General features: G+C 35.6%; 2 protein-coding genes across 2 annotated transcripts; both read left to right on the top strand.

The window, feature by feature from the left end:
- The first annotated feature begins 16,705 nt into the window (after positions 1 to 16,705).
- Positions 16,706 to 18,389, top strand: LOC133204850 (uncharacterized protein K02A2.6-like). Its single transcript, XM_061340595.1, has 2 exons — positions 16,706 to 17,177; positions 17,296 to 18,389. The coding sequence occupies exons 1-2, from the start codon at positions 16,706 to 16,708 to the stop codon at positions 18,387 to 18,389; spliced, it is 1,566 nt and encodes a 521-aa protein (XP_061196579.1).
- Positions 18,390 to 19,368: 979 nt separating this feature from the next.
- LOC133204849 (uncharacterized protein K02A2.6-like) lies at positions 19,369 to 20,739 on the top strand. The gene has a single exon (XM_061340594.1). It carries the CDS (start codon positions 19,369 to 19,371, stop codon positions 20,737 to 20,739), a length of 1,371 nt encoding a protein of 456 aa, XP_061196578.1.
- The last annotated feature ends 1,578 nt before the right edge of the window (positions 20,740 to 22,317 follow it).

The raw sequence follows: 22,317 nt of genomic DNA, 5'->3' as shown, positions 1-22,317 counted from the left end.
TATTTTATAAATATTAATGCATATGCAAACATGTTTTATTTCTGCTAAACATGCCAAGAAATCCCGTCCAGTTTTCCACAGCGATGGGGTCAATAAAAGTGTAATTGATGCAAATCACCCATATTTCCCTAACGCTGGCAAGACAATTAACGGGAGCAGATTTGAGGGGGTGGATCCTAAGTTTTCAGTTTTCTTAGTTAAAGAAAAATAAACTTCTACCCCAAGAAGTAGCCTCCTATGCCCTGAAAAAAAAAATAGTTCCTGTCAAAAACCTTTATTTATTTACAAAGTACGTAAAATGTCTCAGGCACAGGTACCAAAATTGTAAAAATAGACTGGAAGGAAATAAAAAAAATCAAAAGAAAAAATAATAATTCTATATGTATGGAACTACAATTGACGGCATGATACCATAATACGGCGCAACCAAGTTCATCGTGCCCGATGTTAATTTATACTATAGGAAAAAAAAATATTTTGATATATATGGAAATACTTAAAAATTTGAAAGGCATCTAATTTTTAATGAACAATTAGTTTACTATAATTAATTTAACTTTTCTTTTCCTTTTATTTTACTTTTTTTTAACCGCATTTGATTTGGATGGAACCCCCCCCCCCCAAAAAAAAAAAAAAACGGGGGAAAAGGTGCAAAGGCTTTTAAATAATTAGTATTCTCGCTTTAATTTAAACCCAGTAAAACTTAAGATCCCTCCCTCAAAACTGATGATTTAATTGCCTCGCGCACATCTCCCTGGGGGAAAATAACAGATTAACGCTAAGTCGGCTTTTATTGAGTTCGCTCTACAGCTAGAATGCGTACCTTTTCTTGGCATGGATGGGCTGTTATTTAAACAAATTTTATTAACAAGTGAATGAACAATTAAGTGTATCTTCATTTCAAACGTCAGAATATAGTGTCATCTTGACATATTATATGTAGTGTTTGTGCATCAGACTCCCAAACCTAAAAAATATCATCAGAAACTTTTATGTTATCCGTATGCTCTATAGGGCTACTTGCTGATATGAAATGTCGCTTCAAAGTTGAAATCAAAAGATTACGCTCCCAGAGAGGGAATCGATCCATTGGAGCTTCTTAATGAAGAGTGAACCCTCCCGAAATTACCTACATCTGATACAGAATTAGTGGTGTTCAGCAATAATTCTGTTGGATAACGTTTAAACTTGAAATACAAGGCAACTTTCAAACACTTACACACTATATATCAAATATGTATATTATTGACGTGTAATTCATACAGACTTGTTAAGTAGGCATATTTCAATAAGCTACTGAGTTGAGCTACTGTTAAGTTCATAAATCAAAATTTCTCTGTGTACATCAATACGCGTGAGTATACACGAAAATCGTATTCAAATCGAGAATCAAATATTTAAATTTCATGAGATTGCATGTTCACTAAATGACAAATCATTTTTTTTCAAGCACAAGTCATTTTTTACTCCGTGGAAGCAGCTGCAATAAAATGCCATATTGCATGTAAAACGTGTATTCGGGCTGATCTTAAGAGATATGGATTCTTCGAAAAAAAATAAAAGAATCTCTCTTTCTCCGACCCCAGTAAAACATTCTTTAAAACGATATTTTTGGTGATAAAATATGCAGAAAGTTCGCTGCACTTACATTGTATTATCACCGACAACATTATGTGCCAATATGTATGCAGGGACCATTCCATCGTCCATTCTTCATAAAGGGAAAAAAGTCTCAAATTGGCGTCGGTGTTAATTTGTATCAATGAACGACATGTACAGTAAGGGTAGCCAGGTACATATTATCGCCGGCGAAAAAAATGTAAGGGTGGCGATATTCACTGTCAGATACATCCTAAGAATTCCTTGCCAATTTAGCATTGAGCTGAACACAATAAAAGTGCTACTGATATTCTCCTAAGAATGATTCGAGAAAATTGATTGTAGCTAGAAGCTTTGGGAAAAAATAAAAATAAAATAAAAAACAAATATTTCCTTCGAATGTCATTTATAGCATTCATTTCCTGTATCAAATATGGTCAGTTATTTTGCTACCATGCGTTCTTCTTTTCTTACATGTGGAATGTATTTCAATTTTACGAAGAATTAATTTTGATTCAAGCCCCAAAATATTTCTGAATTTAAGGTGAATCCATAGTTGTGCAAGTCCTGCTAAAACACCGCATGTTACATGTACCCTACCCTCATATTTCACTTACCCCTTCAAAAAAGGGAAATATGGCCTATTTACACCTTTTCTACTATGCATTCAAAGGCACATTTCTCTTTTTTTTCACAGACACTCTCCTTTCCATCTATGCCCTTAAATCAGACCATTCCATCCCGTATACATTTCCAGATATTTGTATGGGAAAAAATGTATTTTTTAATTGGTATTACTTGCATGCTCAATGAAATGGAGTAAATTAAGTACTTATGCTTTCTATAACATCAAATTAAAGGTTACAGTTTCGAACATTTAATTTCTTTTCTTATTTTACTGTTTATTGTTTACTCGTTTATTTCCTGCCATATGTTTATTTTATAGTTTTACTCATTATTGTTATTGAGCACGTAGGATATTGAAATCATTACTTCCCCCACCCCCCTCCAAAAAAAAATGTTGAAAGCCCTCATATTGTTCTATGAGAATAAAGTTTTAAAGCTTTAATTTGAAATTTGTAAAAGTTTGCATCCTTTCCTCAAAACTGCTGACATCATTTGCCTCGCACTACTCTCATGGGAAATATAAAGATTAGCGTTAATTGCACTTCGATTCAGTTCAGTCTAAAGCATCCACAGAATTTCTTCCCTCAAATCAGCAACTACGATCCACACTCACTAGTTAGCGGCCGACATCGGCATTATGCAGTACTACATATATATATGATTGTGGGTCACGTGAAAATGCAATAGTCGGGCAGTACGTTATTAGATGCAAGTGAAAAGAAAAAGTATGCGTATTTCAGAATTTTAAAAGATTTTGAAAGAATTATTCTACATGTATGAAAAAACTGATCACCTATTGTAGCCCCACCATTTCTTCGAGGGACATGCTCTAAAAAAAAACTGAATTACACTTTATAAGAAAGCTTTAATATGAATTTTAACTTTTCTGACAAAGTGGTTATTGAGAAAATTTTTAAAAGATGTCACTAAATTTTCACTAATTCATAATTATACTTCCCTTGAAAGAGGGCATGGTCCCTCATTTAGACAAACTTGAATCCTCTTTATCCACGGATGCTTTGTGGCAAGTTTGGTTGAAATTGTCTCAGAAGTAGATCTACTTATAATGAAAGAAAAAGTGAGCAAGCTCACATACCCCACACTCCCCCAAAACTCGACAATGCAACACGCAATGAATGGCACAGTGCATTTTAAATACACAGTATAATTCATAAATTTGTTTATATACTGTACTTATGAAATTATTTAAGGCAAAGCACCAATTTGATTGGGGGGGGGGGGGGAGAACTATCCAAGATTTTGTGTGTGTATTAAATCATTAATATTTTGATCTCAAAATCAATAGGGGTCTTTTAAGGTCATAAAATATTTCACATAAAGTTTCATTACAAAAGCTGATTCCAGTGGATTTCCTTATTACCTAGTTGGAAAGTTTCTTCAATAATAGGCATTAAAACTCTTAAGGCAAAAATAATGGAATCGGAATTTCCTGGTAATATGCACATCCACACACTGTATACTAAATATCTGCAAAGTTTGACCAAATTCTGTGCAGCGGTTTAAGAGGAGTTGCACTGACAAACTGTTCATCTCTATATTCAAGATATGGCCAAAAAAGGCAAAAATCTAAGTTGAAAAGTGCCGAAATTCCCAGAAAAATAATGGAATAGAAATTTCCTGGAAATATGCACATTTACACACTGTGTACTAAATATCTGCAAAGTTTGACCAAATTCTGTGCAGCGGTTTAAGAGGAGTTGCACTGACAAACTGTTCATCTCTATATTCAAGATATGGCCAAAAATCTAAGTTGAAAAGTGCCGAAATTCCCAGAAAAATAATGGAATATGAAATTCCTGGAAATATGCACATTTACACACTGTGTACTAAATATCTGCAAAGTTTGACCAAATTCTGTGCAGCGGTTTAAGAGGAGTTGCGCTGACAAACTGTTCATCTCTATATTCAAGATATGGCAAAAACTAAAAGTTGAAAAGTGCCAAAATTCCAAGAAAAAATAAAGGAATCGGATTTTCCTGGTAATACGCACATCTACACATTCTGTCCTAAATATCTGCAAAGTTTGACGAAATTCTGTGCAGCGGTTTATGAGGAGTTGCGCTGACAAAAAAACAGGACTGACGGACTGACTGACTGACTGACACACTGACTGACTGACTGACACACTGACTGACTGACGGACGGGTCAAAAACATTATACCTCACGCAACTTGTTGCGTGGGGTATAATAAGAAGAAGCTGAAAATGTGAAAAAGTTTACAGAAGAATGACAGACAAAATGTGATCCGGAAAGGTCACGAGCTTTCAGCTCAGGTGAGCAAAATATGTTAACCCCAGCACCAATAATATCGGCACATGAATAAGAATAACGCGAAAATAATTTCCAGATAATCATTACTACTGAAAAAAAATCTATATCGAAGTACATGTATATACAACGAGAAAAAAAGGTTAGACTGATTTATCAGATATCTCAAGAAATACGGTATCTTGACATATCATAATGATATACACCAATCCTGGACACAATTTTCTGACCAAAACCTTTCCCCTACATTATTGGGAGTTATGCTAGATAAATACAACTTGTTTACTTATTTATCTGCCATACACTTTGCCTATCCTTCTCTCTCTCTCTGTTTCTGTGTGTCTCAATATCTCTCTCTCTCTCTTTTCACGACCTTAGTAAATATTCCTCAACACAAAATATCGGCGACAAAATGTGCAAATATTCACAGTACATATTGTCGCCGACGACAGAATGTGCTCGACACATTCCGGCCCAAACGTTTCGAAGGTCGACTTTAAATTCAAAGTAATACGAAATTGACCAAGCTGTTAGAATAAATTGACTGTATTGAATATTGATTTTGTTCTCTTTTTTAATTGAATTGTATTCTTACCAGTAAAAATGTATTGTGATTTGTACAGTTAATTAATGTTATATTGATGTTGAATAATATGCTGTTGTGGTGTAATCATGACAAGCTAATTCAGAGAAACTGTGTCCCACGCTTAAGGAAAAAAAAAAAAGCATGCGCTGATCGGGAAGGGGGTGGGGATCCGAGGGGGGCACTTTAAGAAGGGCGGACGGGGCCATGGGGAGTTAAGGTATAAAATTTAATTGCAAAGACTCAAATGCTTCTTTAGATATCGCCTGGAAATGAAAGTTTTACACACACACAGAATGTATGAATTTACGACTTTGACCTTTGACCTAAAAGTCAATTGGGGTCTTTCTTAGACCATAGGGAGTTGTGGTATATAATTTCACTGCAAGAGCTCAAAGGCTTCTCGAGATATCGCGTGGAAATGAAAGTGTCAAAACAGACAGAATTTATGAATTTACGACCTTGACCTTTGATCTTTCGACCTCAAAATCGCCATGGGAAGTTGTTGTGTAAAATTTCATTGCAAAAGTCCAAAAGCTTCTCGAGATATCACGCGGAAACGAAAATGTTACAGACAGACGGACAGCCCTACGGTCGGACGGACGGACCGAAAATAATATCCCCCACTTTCAGTAAAAGCGGGGGATAAAAGGTCAGTCTTATGATCTACACATCTATTATTAATTGTAATATTGGCTTGATCATTGACCTCAGAATACAGGGATCGCAGTGGATGTGAACTTTATCAGATATGAATCAGCAACCCCACCCCAACTCACCACCACTTCAAACTCTATAAGTTACTTGTATCATAGATATTCCCTCTCTAAATTGGCGAATATATTAAATATTTCTTCTATACTTCATACAATTTACAAAGCTATAACAATTTTTTTTTTATAATCAAGATTCCGAGCTTATAATTAGAACCGCAAATTAAATATATACACTGTACCTATATGGTATTTAGAATTGTTGTTTAGATTTTTAAAAGAAGTGTAATCTTTGCGTGTAAGTCGATCACATAAAATAAATGTGCTTAGGCGAGTTATACATGTACATGTACGTGTGAATATAACGAGTTTTCCCGACGGTGAGTCGATTCTGACCGGGGTGCATAGTCCTAAGAGCAAGTTGTCTTAGCGACCTGTCAAGCACTCGGGTGCATGTGCAAGCTGCATTGCATCCGGTTTCAATTCGCAGACGCTTATATATTTTCTGCGTGAAGCTTAGAACTCTCCACGCAATAAAGAAAAAGTTACACTTGCTAAACTCATGAATCCTTAAAGGTTTTGGGATTATATCTCATCAAGTTACATGTACATGTACTTTCTATGCCCCAGAAGGTCGAAGATCTGGGCATCATGTCCACCTGTCTGTCTGCAAAAATTTTATTTTTTTAACCATATTAAGTAAACTTGAAGTTTGGAATTCATATTCAAATATTAATGCCCTGTTAAATGTATTCATGAGTGGCCATGAGTCGGTCTGTTTGTCTGTAATCTACTACCCGATCGGATTAACTCGATATACACTATAGTCTGTTCAACATGAGCGCTTCAAACAAATTTTAAACAATAAAAAAAATGTGTTTTTAAAGATTAACCAGATTCGACGCATACAACAAAAAACACGCACTTGACACGGCTTTTCAAAGTCAACGAATTTATGATAATTATTTTGGCCATTGCTGTCAAGCGTAAGATGTCGTTATTTCCAGAGGTTATCTGAGTGTGGTGTATATAGTTTGATTTAATATCACATAATAAGAGAAACACAAAGGAAATTCACGAAAATGATAATGGGGACCTTTTTTGTAATGTTTCCTTTCTGGAAAGCTCGGAAAAACACCTCGAATGTATTAACAGCACCGGATGTTAAAATTTTATGCAAAATGGAGTCGCTTGGTATTCAGTTCATTATCCCCTCCTTCGCATATTTTGAATAATATCTTTACATTCCTTAAAGGGAAGGACAAGACTCTACAGATTAAAGGCCACCCAACATTCATTTCAATGTTTTTGAAAAGGGGGTTGTCATGGACGATTTCGAAACACATTCGAGCTTGTCTTTCCGCTTGTCGGAAAGGCCCGAGAAGTTGCGATTGATCTCCGAAGAGGCCTTATCTATATACATAATTGTACTAATGGAACACGAGGGTTCCTATCAAGTCATAGCCTTTGGATATAATACCGCAGGTATGATTTTTTAATAAAAAGTTCATTCTGCGTTATTTTTTGGATTTTTTTATATGGAATACATTGTAAATGTGTACTGGAAGAATAATTTATGGGGGAAAAAAAACAACATAAAAATATCTTATGACCCGGGGTGTATATTCGGGGGGGGGGTTCCTATGTCCACAAGTACCTGTGCTTCGAAGCGGGGCTGTTTACAAGATTGTGTTCCTTTCCTTTAGTATTTTAAAACGCTACTTGCTATCAGTGATAACATCCTTTAAAGGGAATATTGACGACTACCCTCACTCATCTCGAAAATCTTAAGCAGAATTAAATTCTAATGAATCAATTTCGACTTATTTATTAAAATTTTCCCGAACTTTTTCGTAGACCTCTTGGTTTTCCCTCAATTCTATAACACTCGGAACTCTCGAGTTACACGCTTGGTGTCGTTTTTGCATCACTTCCGTAATTTCTACTTTGACATTTCCAAACCTTGTAGCATTTTTCACGTTTGACGATGAGTACTAGGGTTATTATGGAATGCCTGGGCAGTTAGATAGCACGATTAAAGACAAAAATATCTACCGAAACAAGATATCATGACACTTTTTGGTGACATGTAGTAGGTAAATGATATTTCGGGCCTGATACCCAAGAGGGGTCCAGTGTAAACAAATGGAAGTGACTTACCTTCTCTATTTTATAATACCGCGGGTATGATTTTTTTTTTAGTAAAACGTTAATTCTGCATTATTTTCTGGATTTTTCAAATGGAATACATTGTAAATGTGTACTAAAAGAATAGCTTATGAAAGAAAGACATAAAAATATTTTTTTGACCCGGGGGGGGGGGTATATTCGGGGGGGGGGGGTCCTGTCCACAAGTACCTGTGCTAGGAATTAGAGAAATCTGACTCGAAAATGACTGTAATTTTACAATAATTACCCCCATGTATTACAATACCTTAATGTTTAAATAATGAAATAAATTCCTTAAAAAATGAAAATGAATATCAATGATACTTGCCTTTTAAATTCTACATCGGGAATTAAAAAAAAATCCGCATTTTTAAAGATAAATGCTTAAATTTTTAAGAGCAAACGGAATGGCATACAAGGTCATGTCATATGGCATACATATGTACAAGGTCATGTCATAAAAGAAAATCTTTATTCTTTCATAATGATGATGCATATTTTGTATCATTTTATCGATCCTTAATAATTTAGTAATCCATCCTATGCACAGTTACATCTGTACATAGGTATACAAGTACATAAAATTGTAACAGATTCTCGTGATCTTCCAGGTCAATATAAGGAATTATTTATTCTAAATTGGACCAAAAATAGATAGGGAAATTCCAAATTGATGCAAATAGTTTTGGAAAGTTATTTCACTTGCACCTGACTTCCACTCATATGAACATAACATTAAGGCACACAGATTATTGGGTGAGGGGTTGGGGTGGGGGGTTGCAGGTGGCCTACCCCTCTCCCCACCTTTTGAGAAAGTGAAGTTTTAATTTAAATTTTAAGGATGAAAAATTTTAATGAAAGTCCCCCTCTCCCCTCGTTTATGGACCTTTTTTACATCCCACCAAATAAAATTTTGAGTTGGGAGAACGCAGCTCTGTAAAGGCTGCATAAAGAGGGCTGGGCATAATTTATTCGGGAAAAGTTTACTGTGACATCACACAAATATATAGCAATTCCTCACAATAACAGAAAATGAAATAATTTGCTAATCTAAACTGCATAAGAGTAATGAACTACATCAAAACTTACCACTGCATTCATTTTTGTCGCTAGTTAAATCCCACACAGCAAGATCTAAACAAGTCACCGATCGCAATGCACTTGTCGACATGACGTCATCACGGTAAAATTTGACGCATTTTATGTGCAGTGAGAGGCGGATCAAGTAATTTTTTCACAGTGAAAAATGCATTTTATTATTAAACAGAATATTATTTGCAAATCTTAGGTAGACCATTAATACAAATCTGAAACGTTTGTTTAGTGTCATTATTTTAAAACTATCGAAAGAATGTATTGAATTAATTTTACCGTGTTTTTGTCTACAGGGTGTGCATGTTTCACGCCGAGGTGCCTCATTAAATAGCCTTTTCGCAAGGGCATAAACTTAATAGATCTTGACCATTTTTTGAATATACATAACGGACACATTCCTTAACTTGAAAAGTGCTGCTGCTTTCCTGAAATCGAGAGCATTACTTAATAAATACATAAAATACTTGATAAAGGTCACAGATATTTCGACATAAGCCAGATAACTTGAAATTTAAACTAATAAAATGCGAATTCTATTTAAAGCAGCAGCACTTTCCATAAACTACAAGTTATGTAGGAACAATTTATTACTTAAATTTTTAATTCTAACTAGGGTATGCCCTTGCGATATTAAAAATTTGTTTGTGACCTACATACCACAGGCACTTGGGGTATGGACCCCCCCTTTTTTCCATTTTTTTTTCTTTTTAAATCTGGGGTCGAGTCACCTTTTTCCTATTTTTGTATTCTAATATGCACTGTATGTTATCAATAATGTAACTCTTTTGTCTCTATAAGCTGCTTTTAAATATATCGTTTTCGACTGATACATAAAAGAGAGAAGGCTTGCAACTCTTTTCTCATCGTTTGCCTCACCTCGCTTAAACTTCGCCTGATTATTTATCGAAAGCATAAGAAAAAATGGAATATGCATACATCAATAAATTCGTTATACATTCTTCTTCCTTTTCATATTTCCATTTAATTTTTATGTGCCCCCGATTTGTAAATATTTCGATTAAATCACCCACATCTAGGGTAAATTTTGTTAATGTGCACCAGCTGCGAATTCTTTTTCTTTTCTTTTTTTTTTGGGGGGGGGGTAGTCAAAGATTTGTTTTCAGGTAAGTTGTTATTTTTTTTTTCCTTTTAATACCCCCTTTTTCAAAATCAATCCTATATATGTGCTTGACATTTATTTTTTTTTACATTGCACCTAAACTAGAATTAAAAATTCTAGAATAATACAATATTGTTTTTTTAACCCCGTTTCTCTCATTATGTTTGGCTAGTACTTCAGTAGATGTGAACAAGTGCATTATGTAAGATGGCATGGATTGCTTAATGAATGTGTGTCATTGAATCATTGAATCATTGAATCATATGATAAAACAATTATTGCTTTTTTTTCGGTCAATACGATGATTTAGACACCTTCGATTCGAAGTACAATATTCATATCGCCCTTCGGGCTCGGTGAATATTGTACTCCTCAGGTGTCTAAATCATCATATTGACCTCAAAAGCCAGCAATAATTGTATAATAATTATTAGTTTTCAGAACGTTAACAATTTACTGGCGAAGTTCATACTTATTTTCATGCCTTTGTTTTTATACTTTACTACGGATAACTCTTTTCTACAAGGTCCCTAAAAATTAATGTAATTTTTCATTTAAGTTATCTTACTTTTTGAAACCGATCTATTGAACTGCTGGTCAATATACTGCGATCTATTGGACCGCAACGTATTTCGGAAAAACCGATCTGGGTTTCGAATTTATATGTAACATTGAACAGACGTCAGTGGTAAACAATAATTTGAAACAATGCTCGGCTGTTGGCCTCGGGCAATAGAACACACTGAGGCACAGCTGCTCTGTGCACCTCGGGGAAAATATCTGGTCTATTGACTGCTCAGGCATTAAATAATTGTATAGCATAGGCGTCAAAAGCAAATTATAGCGAGGGGCTAATTGAAAGGGGGGGGGGTTAAATCTTAAAAAAAAAGTAAGCTTCAATTTTCAATTCTAATGCCTATATTATGTATACCTTAGCAAAAAAGTGGGGGGTTAACCCCCCTACCCTCCTCCCGGTTCCGACGCCTATTTATAGTGTGGACCGAGGCACTTCCTGGTATCGAAAATGTCGAGTGTCATCCCTTTTTTTATGTACATTGAAATATGATTTTTAAAAAAAAAAAAAAAACTGGATTTCAGCGATTTCCGATTTTTAATATAATTAGTGAATTTAAACACTCAATACACAAAATACACTATCCCGAAACGAAGCCTCTTTTACTAGAAGCAATGTATCTCTATAATATAAGTTACTAAGCAAAATGATCGAGTGCGAGTAGTTTCTTGGTGGAAAACTTTACATTGATTAAGAACCGCTGTGTTTATGTCTTACAAAACAAATATCTGCATGGTCAGATGCTTAAGACTTGTTTGTAAGTGGCAGATCTTTCTTACCCCAACATCATGACCCAACCTTTTGTTTTAAAATAAATTTTAGAGACATTTTATGTCATTAATGATCTATTTTTTAATTAGTTTATATAACTCAATATTTAGGTATATGTGATATAATTGTGGGTCATTAATTTGTATACATATATATATAATGTTGCGGGATCAATGTACAGTACGAGTATATTGTTGTGGGATAGTATATAAGTATAAAGATATACGTATATATCCAAAAAAGTGAAAGAACATTGTTGGATATATACTGGGTTTAGGCAGTTTACGCTTTATAAACCGCGAAGTGGTCACCTTTTCAAACCATCAGGGACCATTCAATCGACTGAATGGCAGAGGTTCATCCCGTGGGAGGATGAAAGCAAATACTCGAGACTATTTAGTCAGTAAAATGGTTAGAGATTGTCCTATTTTGAATTACTTGTTTTATTCAATACGTTTTTGACGTAAATTTTTTTTTGTTCCCAAATCTTTTATCTCTTTCTCTCACATAAATGTGTTAATATTATAAACACATATATTACATAAATATATCTATATATCTATATCAAGGTTCTACATGTACATGTAATGCATGCATCGGATAATTATGGGTCATTTATATGTACATATATATAGATATAGAATATTGCGGGATCAAATTACAGGCAACTATACATCATTCTGGATCAATATATTGATATAAAGAACATCGTGGGATATGTACAGTTGTACTTGTCTATCTATAAAATGTTAAAATCACATTGATTTGATTACACTTCCCTAAAATCTTAACGCGTGATAATTTTTTTCTGAATAATCCTTGAGTTGTGAATGATTTTCTGAAACTTCATACTGACATATTTCTTTATTACTTAAACTTCACGGTTCACATCAGGGTAACGCGCCTTCTTTATAGTAACATTTTAAAGTCATTTTATCTTATAAAATGATATACTTGAAGCTTTCTTTCATATCTGAATAATTATATAGACTTTAGGAAGAACACAACTATAGAACGATTAAAACTAATCAAATTATTTAACCTTATTTTTTCTAGATTTATACAATGTAGTACATAGTACATTAAAAACAAAAGCTCATGCATGGCATGACATACATGTAAATAAATAATGCGTTACAATCTGATAATGATTCACTACAATTAGGCTATACAATCTAGCTGTTTCCCATAATCCCTCCAATACTCATGGGGAAGTATATAAAAAGTTGTGGGTCACGCGCGAAATTCTGCCAATCCACAGAGTGGTAAGATTTCATATATATATAATTGCATTGTGGGTCATTTTTGAGTGTGTAATTATGGGTCAAAAAAAATTTTTTTGTAAAAAATGAAAATAGTAACTATATTATTGTCATAAACAAATTTTTAGGCACATGGTTTGTGGGTCAATATATAATGACCCATAAACCATCCATGATACCCACAACGTGAGTGAAAAAGACACAAAATATCCCACAATCCGCATGGCACAAAACTATATATATATATATATATATATATATATATATATATTGCGTTTAATTGACAGTGTACCGTCTGGAAACTGCTATTAACAGAATGATACCCATAATCACATGTTACTTTCTCCTCTGTACACGGCCGCACCATGTTTCTTTTGATTGTAGCTTTCGCTAATGTTAAATCTGTTTTGTTGCATATACCTAAAATATGCGCTTAAAGTTGTGACACTTGCGAATTCTTTTTTTTTTTTTTACATAGTATCATTCAATATACCGGTACGTCTCTCTTACATTTATACGGAAGTCCGTTGAGGCCAGTTCAGGGAAAGAAACATTTTTATTGCGTTTAAAAGCAATAATTATTGCATTTAAACGCAAAATATTGCGATTAATTGCAATAAACGTTGCGTTTAAACGCAACAGATTGCGTAAACGCAATAATTTTTGCGATTAAACGCAATACTTTTTACTTTTAAACGCAATAATATTTTTGCGTATAAATGCAATAATTTTTGCGTTTAAACGCAATTATTATTTTGCTATTAAACGCAATACATTTTCGATCAAACGCAATAAATCTTTGAGTTTAAACGCAATAATCTTTGTGTTTAAACGCAATAATCTTTGCGTTTACACGCAATAATCCTTCCTTTTAAGGATTTGTTTGCATTTAACACAATAATACTGTTGTTTCAAAATCAGACATTAATTACCTAAAGCTTACAATTACTAGGATACGACACTTCAAAAAAGAACTATTTGGTTCTGTGACTTTTTGCAAAATTTTCCAGTTTTTAAAAATTGTAGTAAGACAATGGCATCTTAACAACCAGAGTATCTTTAACGTATTATAACCTAACATTCTTAATGAAGCCTATGATCAATTGCTTACGTATACTAACAACTAATTAAGAACGTTTCAGTGGTATTAATAGCCCCTGTCAATTTGGTAGTGCACATCGATCAATCTATTTTTATTTGATTTTGATCTCATATGATTCCATCGCCTATGTACTCGTGTTTACTGCATGCAACCATAGGAAAGGTTGTAAATATACATTTAAGTTTAAATATTTCATTTAATTAAGTTTAAACACTTCTGCTGTACGCAATTCCAACATTTCATCCGTCGTTTCCTGAACGTCTTTATACATGCAGGAATTAAACGTGGGGGAAATTTTTTAAACCATTTTTTCTTAATTCTTTAGCCTTCTATTAAGAAGATCCATTCTAATTGTTTACAGAAATTGTTAAAAAGTAGACAAATAACAAAATAGAAAATGTGATTTGTGATTGTAAGTAATTGACCAAATCTTCATTAAGAATATAGAGATCTAATAAGTTAAAGACATGTCTTGTTGTAAGGTTGCCTTTGTTTTTATAGCCCAACTTTTTTTTTCTCTTCTATAAATTCATATCAGTGATTTTTCCTTTCAGAGAGCGTTTGCTCGAAGCAATCTGATTCTATAAAGCTAGACAATGCACAATTTCTTATAAGTAAAAAAGAAAAAGAAATAAAAGATAGTATTGTTGGGTCCATTGTTTGATACAAATGATTGCCTTTAAACACAAAGATTATTGAGTTTAAACGCAAAATTATTGATTTAAACGCAAAATTATTGCGTTTAACCGCAAAAAGTATTGCGTTCAATCACAAAAGTATTGCGTTTAATCGCAAAATTATTCCGTTTAAACGCAATCACAATCTTTTGCGATTAAACGCAATGTGTTGTGCGCAATGATTATTGCGATTAAACGCAATAATTTTGCGTTTAAATGCAATAATTTTTTTTTCTCTAAACTGGCCTCAACTGGGTTCCGTGCATTTAGAGTGATTGTGAGTTTAAAATGCTGTTTCTTTATAAAATACATCAAAAAACGCGACATGTGATTTAAGAACTAAACCTCTTGACATCATTCCAAGGGCGATAATGTCAATCTCCACGTCATTAGTTTGTTGGCTATATTTTCCGCCTCCCCATGGACTATCGATATCAAAAACAAAAGACCTTGAGGTAGGCTTGACCCTCCAGACGTACACCCCAAAATTGTTGTAGCCAAATACCAGACCCGTGTATCTATTTCTTGTGTCATAGCTCCCAGATGTCACTACTGAACCAGCGCCATAAAATGAGAAACCTACGTTTGGACCATCCACGGGTCGAATCTGTAAACAAATTATCGTTACATGTACATGTACATAGGCTTCAGAGATATGTATGAACTATTAATTTTTGGAAATTTGTCAAGTTCTATCTCAGTGTTTTGTTCTGTTAACAAGAATGCGCATTAAATATTTAATACGCAAAAAAAATAATGCGAAGTAAAAATAATGCGAATTAATGCCCTGTTCACACGGACAGTTTAATTCAAATTAAACATAAGTTTCTGCGAATTAAATTTGAATCGCGTTCACACGGAGAATTTAATGCGAATTAGTTTAATTCGAATTAATTTACTGCGCATCAAATTACTTCGCATTAGCTCTGTGTGACCGCTAGGCGAAGCTAATGCGAATTAAATTTTGACGCATGCGTAATGGCAAAATTAAGTCATATTCCACAATCATGTCGGTGGTCAAATATAGGTAAGTGTGTTATTTTTTAGTGAAAAACAAAGGAAAATTATCTTAATCACTAAAATGTGGACAAACACTATGAAATTATGTCAAATGGATCTGCTCTACATAAGGTGACGTGATTTGCATATGACGTCATAATAGCCTTACTAAATAGCCTTACTGTAGAAATAAAATTTTAATTCGCATTAGTTTACTTAAGAAATAAATAACAAGTTTAAAAACTTCAATGGGAATTGAAGTGAGTCGGTCACGTGATCAAATCCTGTGAAGGCCGAAGGCCTTCTCAGAAGATTTGATCACGTACCGACCCATTTCAATTCCCATTGAAGTTTTTAAACTTGTTATTTATTACTTATATATACATTTGAGACGGACAATCGAATGTAATCGAATATAAATATTGCACTAACTGTACGTCGTAGATTTTGACAAATTACGCTAGGTGTAAATCGGCTTGAAAAGCGGTTACGCTTCAAATTCATCTGGCAAAGGATTCTGTTTGAAGGGAATATTCTGTGAAAGGCTACTTGTGATCAATTATAGTGAGCATATTGGTGTCTGGGAATTTCTGTATTCATGAGAACCCATATTCGATGTTAAAAAAACACAAGAAACACGTCCGATGTTTGATAATAAAAAGTTGGAGGAATTTCGGTCGGAAAGGGATGGATGGAGACACTTGTCCGGACCAGATAACTTGAAATCAAGTACAAAATTTGATCAAAAACATAAAATCTACGATTTCAGTCAGGCATATTTATTAATTTATGATGTTGACATGGAAACACTGGCGACAACTTACTGTGACAGTGTTCTTTATATGTATAATGATTACTCCCTATCATTATTATGCATGATACGATGACTGCTCCCTTGTCACGTGTTCAATAAAAGTGGAAGCCATGCCAAAGCCATGCTTGTTGTTCCTTATGAATTCAAGAGTTGATTTATGAACAAGTGAAACATGGTGTCAGAAGTGTTTACTGAATCCTTATGGTGAGTCAAACGTCTTGATCGCCTGTCATTTGTTTAAATTGCTCCAAATATTGAAGAATCTACCCGATTTTCCTTTGGACCGAATTTCCTCTGTTCGTAACAAACAATGCCTGAAGAGAATGAGCAAGTTAAAACAGCTCCTGCTGCAGTACAAAATTTACATGTTTTTCCTATGAATATACCATTTCCTAAGCCCTTAGATTTGAAAGATGACCTCGCTACCAATTGGAAACATTTCAAAAGAGTGTGGGAAAACTATGAGATCGCTACGGGGTTAAGGGAGAGAGATACCCAACTCAGATGTGCAACATTTCTCACTTGTCTAGGATCTGATGGTTTACACGTTGTAGATGGACTAAAAGTTGATACAGATGACGATAAGAAAGATATTGATAAGGTTATTACAGCACTTGACACTTACTGCGTAGGCCAAACAAACGTCATATATGAGCGTTACACATTTAACTGTAGAAATCAGGAACAGTCTGAACATATAGATGCTTATGTTGCAGAATTGCGTACACTAGCGAAAATATGCAAATTTGGAGACATGGAGGATGAGATGATAAGGGATCGGAGTTCGAGATAACCATACCCGTAAAAAGTTGTTACAGGAGAAGAAACTGGACCTTCAGCGTTGCATAGATATATGCCGGTCGAATGAGAAATCTGAATCTCAACTCAAATCTATTGCAGATGTTCACCATGTCAAGGTCAAACAGAAAGTGAAACAAGACAATCATGGTAAAAATGAGAAACGTAGAGACAACCGCACACAAACCATACCAACTGTTCAGTCTTGTCGTTACTGTGGGAGAACACATCCGCGCAGTCGAGAGAAATGCCCAGCGTTTGGACAGACTTGCAACTTATGTGGCGAGCAGAACCATTTTGAGAGGAAATGTCCTAATAAAGAGCCTCCCATAGCAAAACATCATGAAAAACGTCGTGGTACATGGAACCGCAGAAAGTCCCAAGTTCATGAGATTGAGACTCGTGAAAGTGACTCATCAGATGAACTCGTTCTTAGTATTGAACAAGTGCACTCGCTATCATCAAAACGTCATACGGCTGTTATGAATATCCATGATAAATATGTTGAGTTTCAGTTGGACAATGGGTCTACAGCTAATATCTTGTCAGCTCATGTGTATGTACGTCTCACAGGTGACAAAGAACTCCAGAATCTTAAGAAAAGTGATGTTACCCTACAGATGTACAACAAATCGGAAACCAAGGCTTTGGGCACCATTAGAATGTCTGTTCGAAATCCGTGTAATGGAAAGAAGTATAATCTAGAATTCGTTATTGTGCCAGGCAAAGAGCTACATTGTATTTTGGGTAAGCGAGCTATTGAAGGAATAGAACTTATTACTGTGCATACTGACAAATTCCTCACAAAGACACAAGTTCAGAATGACGTCATTTCACAGATTGACATTAAAGAAGAAATAAATGAGAAGTATGCAAATGTGTTCAAGGATCTAGGTAAACTGGATGGCAAGCTTCATTTGGAGGTCAAGGACAGTGTGCGACCTGTACAGTTACCGCCTAGGAAAATACCGTTAGCCTTGAAACCAAAAGTGAAAGAAGAGCTAAACCGACTGGAGAAGTTAGGTGTCATTAAACCAGTTAACACACCAACCGACTGGGTATCTGCCTTAGTGGTGGCACCTAAACGCAACGGTGACATTCGCCTATGTATTGACCCGAAACCACTCAATGAGGCATTAATGCGGAACCATTACCCAACACCTACTATAGAGGATATTCGACCAGAATTGCATTAAGCTCGTATATTCTCCATTGTTGATGCAAAGGATGGTTTTTGGCACGTTGAGCTTGACAGTGATAGCAGCTACCTAACTACATTTGCTACGCCATGGGGCAAATATCGCTGGTTGAGGATGTCATTTGGTATCTCTGTCGCACCTGAGGAGTTCCAAAGGAGAATGGACGACGCCTTAAGTGGCATTCCAGGTATCAGACCTATACACGATGATGTGTTAATTTACGGATGTGGTGAGACAGATGAAGAAGCTGAAAGGGATCATGATGTGAAATTTCGAGCCCTAATGCAGAGATGTATGGAGAGAAACATAAAGCTTAACCAGAGTAAGATGAAACTTAAGCTTACATCTGTTACTTATCTTGGATATGTGATCAGCAAGGATGGGTTGAGTGTTGACCCACAAAAACTCAAGGCGATACATGAAATACCTACCCCAGAAGACAAGGCAGGAGTTCAGAGATTATTGGGAATGACAAATTTTGTGCAACGTTTTGCACCGCAGTTGTCTGAGATCACCAGTCCACTTCGAGATCTTCTGAGAGCAGAGACTCATTTTGCATGGGATCCGGATATCCACGGACAAGCATTTGACAAGGTCAAGGACACCTTGTCTCGTGCACCTGTTCTTAAATTCTTTGATGCAAAGAAGAAACTGACTTTGCAATGTGATGCTTCTTCTACTGGACTAGGCGCATGCCTTATGCAAGATAATCATCCTATCGCATATGCTTCACGTTCACTGACAGCCACAGAACAGAACTATCCACAGATAGAGAAGGAGACTTTAGCCGCATTGTTTGACATGGGACATTTTGAAAATTATACATATGGACGACATGTTATGATACAGTCAGATCATAAACCCCTAGAAATCATTGTACGTAAAAACCTGCATAATGCACCCAAGCGTCTGCAGAGAATGCTATATAAGATTGCAGAAATTTGACTACAGCATTGAGTACAAAAAGGGCACAGAGATGTGTTTTGCTGACACTTTAAGTAGGGCCTATCTTATCACTGACTCTGATTCAGTTGAAGAGAACATGCATGACATACACAGCATCAACCACCGCACCTACTTAGCAATATCTGATGAACGATATTCACAGATAAAGGAAGCTACAGAAAAAGATGAAGCTCTACAGTTGCTGAAGAAGATCATACTTGATGGATGGTCTGACTCTTCGAAAGAAGTCCACCCGGATATACAAGTGTATTTTCCGTTTAGAGAGGAGTTAGTCGTTCAAAACGGTGTCATCTACAAGGCCGAGCGAGTTGTCGTTCCTAGATCTATCACACATAGTATAGTACAGCGTATACATAACTCTCATATTGGTATCCAAGGATGTATCCGTCGTGCCCAGGACTATGTCTACTGGCAAAATATGTCGAAGGACATTGAATCGTACATTGGTCAATGTGCTGCATGTAATACTTACCAGGATGATCAACAGAAGAAGCCTATGATCAGCCATAAGATTCCTATTCGTCCTTGGCAAACAATACGATGTGATCTGTTTGAATGTGAAAGCAAAGATTACCTCATACTCGCAGATTACTGTTCAGATTACTTTGAGGTTGAGAGACTTCATAGTAAAACAGGAAGTTCAATCATTCGCATGATGAAATCACAGTTCGCACGTCATGGAATCCCAGATGGAGTAATATCGGACAATGGACCGCCATTTGGAAGTCGAGAGTTTGCAGAATTCAGTAAAAGTTATGAATTCGAGCATGTTACAGCGTCCCCTAGATATGCACAATCTAATGGCAAGGCCGAGAACTCTGTAAAGATTGCCAAACGGCTTATTCATAAGTGTACAATGGACGGTAAAGATCCATTTTTGGCGCTTCTGGATCTACGCAATACGCCTACTCAAGGAATAGGCTACTCACCTGCACAACGGATTTTTGGTAGACGCACCAAAACGCTATTACCAGTAGCTGAATATCTACTCAGACCACGTTATGCTGACCGCACCAGGGAAAAACTCTATGAACGCAAGGAACGTCAGACATACTACTATAATCGAGGAGCTAAGGAGCTGAAACCCTTATCAGAAGAAGATACCGTTCGTATTAGACCTACAGGAAATGAAAAGGGATGGAAAAAAGCATTTGTTCAGGGACAGAGTGATATACATTCATACAAAGTGAGAACCGAGGATGGTCGTGTATACCGACGCAATCGACGTCATCTCCGATTTAGTCGAGAACCATTCCGCCCTGATCATGAAAATTCAGAGCCTGAACTGTTGACTGATCAATCACAGTGCAATGATGACCCAGTTCCTAATATGTTGACGGTGCGACCGTTAGGGCGAGCGCAGATATTTATTCAGGTTTAATTTAGATCGGACTCGTTCATCAAACTGCACGTGACATTTGGTGCGTCTAGACTCTGACGTCACATGACGTCGTATTTACCAAACCGAAGCCTGAACATTGTTGACTTTAATGAAGAACGTTTTATTTATTATTTATCTGCAATATATCCATTAAATCAAGGCGAGTTTATTTTTTGATAGTTAAACTGCAGTTGTTATTCTCGCGAGAACGTAGCTTAAACAAGCGATGCATTGTGGGTCCAGAATTACTGCGGAAAAAAATTCTATTGAATGAATGTGCAGTAGTCCGAATTTTCTCATCGCCCAGGCGTTGTCGTTAGAGCTCGCAGTGACGAGCGGCGCTTCGCGCCGCTCGCTGCGCTCGCTATAATAGTCAGTAATGAACCAAAACCAGCTCCACCAACATCAGAATTACGCAATACACAAGATTCCGTACCTGTTCAGCGTCCCAAGCAACCAGTATCATCAAGTTCAATGAAAACACGTAGTGGTCGTGTAGTTGTGAAACCAATGCGTTACCGTGATGTGTAGGGCAAAGGTAGATAGTGAAAGAGGTAATAAAAACTCCTCTTCTACCTATTTCTAAGTTTAGCTTAGACTTCATGTAAATAATTACTTGCCTTAGTTAAAACTTACTGTTGTAGTTTAGTTTGCAAAGGAAGACTGTGTTGAGGGCATAATAATCCCTAGTCTCCTTAACAGGGCAAATAGCCTTGTATTTGCTAGTCAGACTTGATTGTTATGAAATCTTGTTTCTCATTCTCTGACATAATATTGCATGTTGAATGTACAAACTGTTTGTTTAATGTTTAATTATTATAGTGATTTGGTCATGGTTTTCAAACACTCAAATGGACAATCATTCAAGGACAGTAAAGTTTCAGTATTAGCAGAAATTTGTAAACTTAACATTTTAAAGAAAGGGGGATGTGACAGTATTCTATATATGTATAATGATTACTCACTATCATCATTATGCATGATACAATGACTGCTCCCTTGTCACGTGTTCAATAAAAGTGGAAGCCATGCCAAAGCCATGCTTGTTGTTCCTTATGAATTCAAGAGTTGATTTATGAACAAGTACATCGTGAAACACTTACATTGTTAAGACAACGTCACAACGATCTCGATGATGGAGGTGTGCCTACCGAACTTCCAAAGCGCAGTGTTTGTCAGCTGTTTGTGGCGTGATTGCATTACATTGATGTTTTTCAGCAGATTTTCAAATTTATTGTGAGTAAAGTTTAATGAAAAAAAAATTATTATCACAGAGGTCTGCGAGAAAAATAAGGGTAAACGTTGAGACTATGCAGCTCAGACATGAAACTTATAACACGTAGTTTTCTATTCTGTATGTAAAATCGATCAAGAACTGTATTAAATACTCGTTTACATTGTAAATAAAATGATTATTATTTTACTTGCGTATTTTGTACATTTTTATGCATGAAAAACATGCTATATTGATAAGTAAGTCCTTTTATGTAGATATTGCTGCGCTGCGTGATTAGGTCACGTAATGACCTATGACTTTCGAAAAACTTCATACAGGTATGAAGATATTTTCTCTCTGCA

Source organism: Saccostrea echinata, unplaced genomic scaffold (assembly GCF_033153115.1).
Source record: "Saccostrea echinata isolate AGI-Se365-2 ecotype Australia unplaced genomic scaffold, CSIRO_AGI_Sech_v1 ptg000054l, whole genome shotgun sequence".
NCBI classification, from domain to species: Eukaryota; Metazoa; Mollusca; class Bivalvia; order Ostreida; family Ostreidae; genus Saccostrea; species Saccostrea echinata.
Note: the sequence above shows the minus strand (reverse complement) of the source record. Positions and strands in the feature narration are given on the sequence as shown.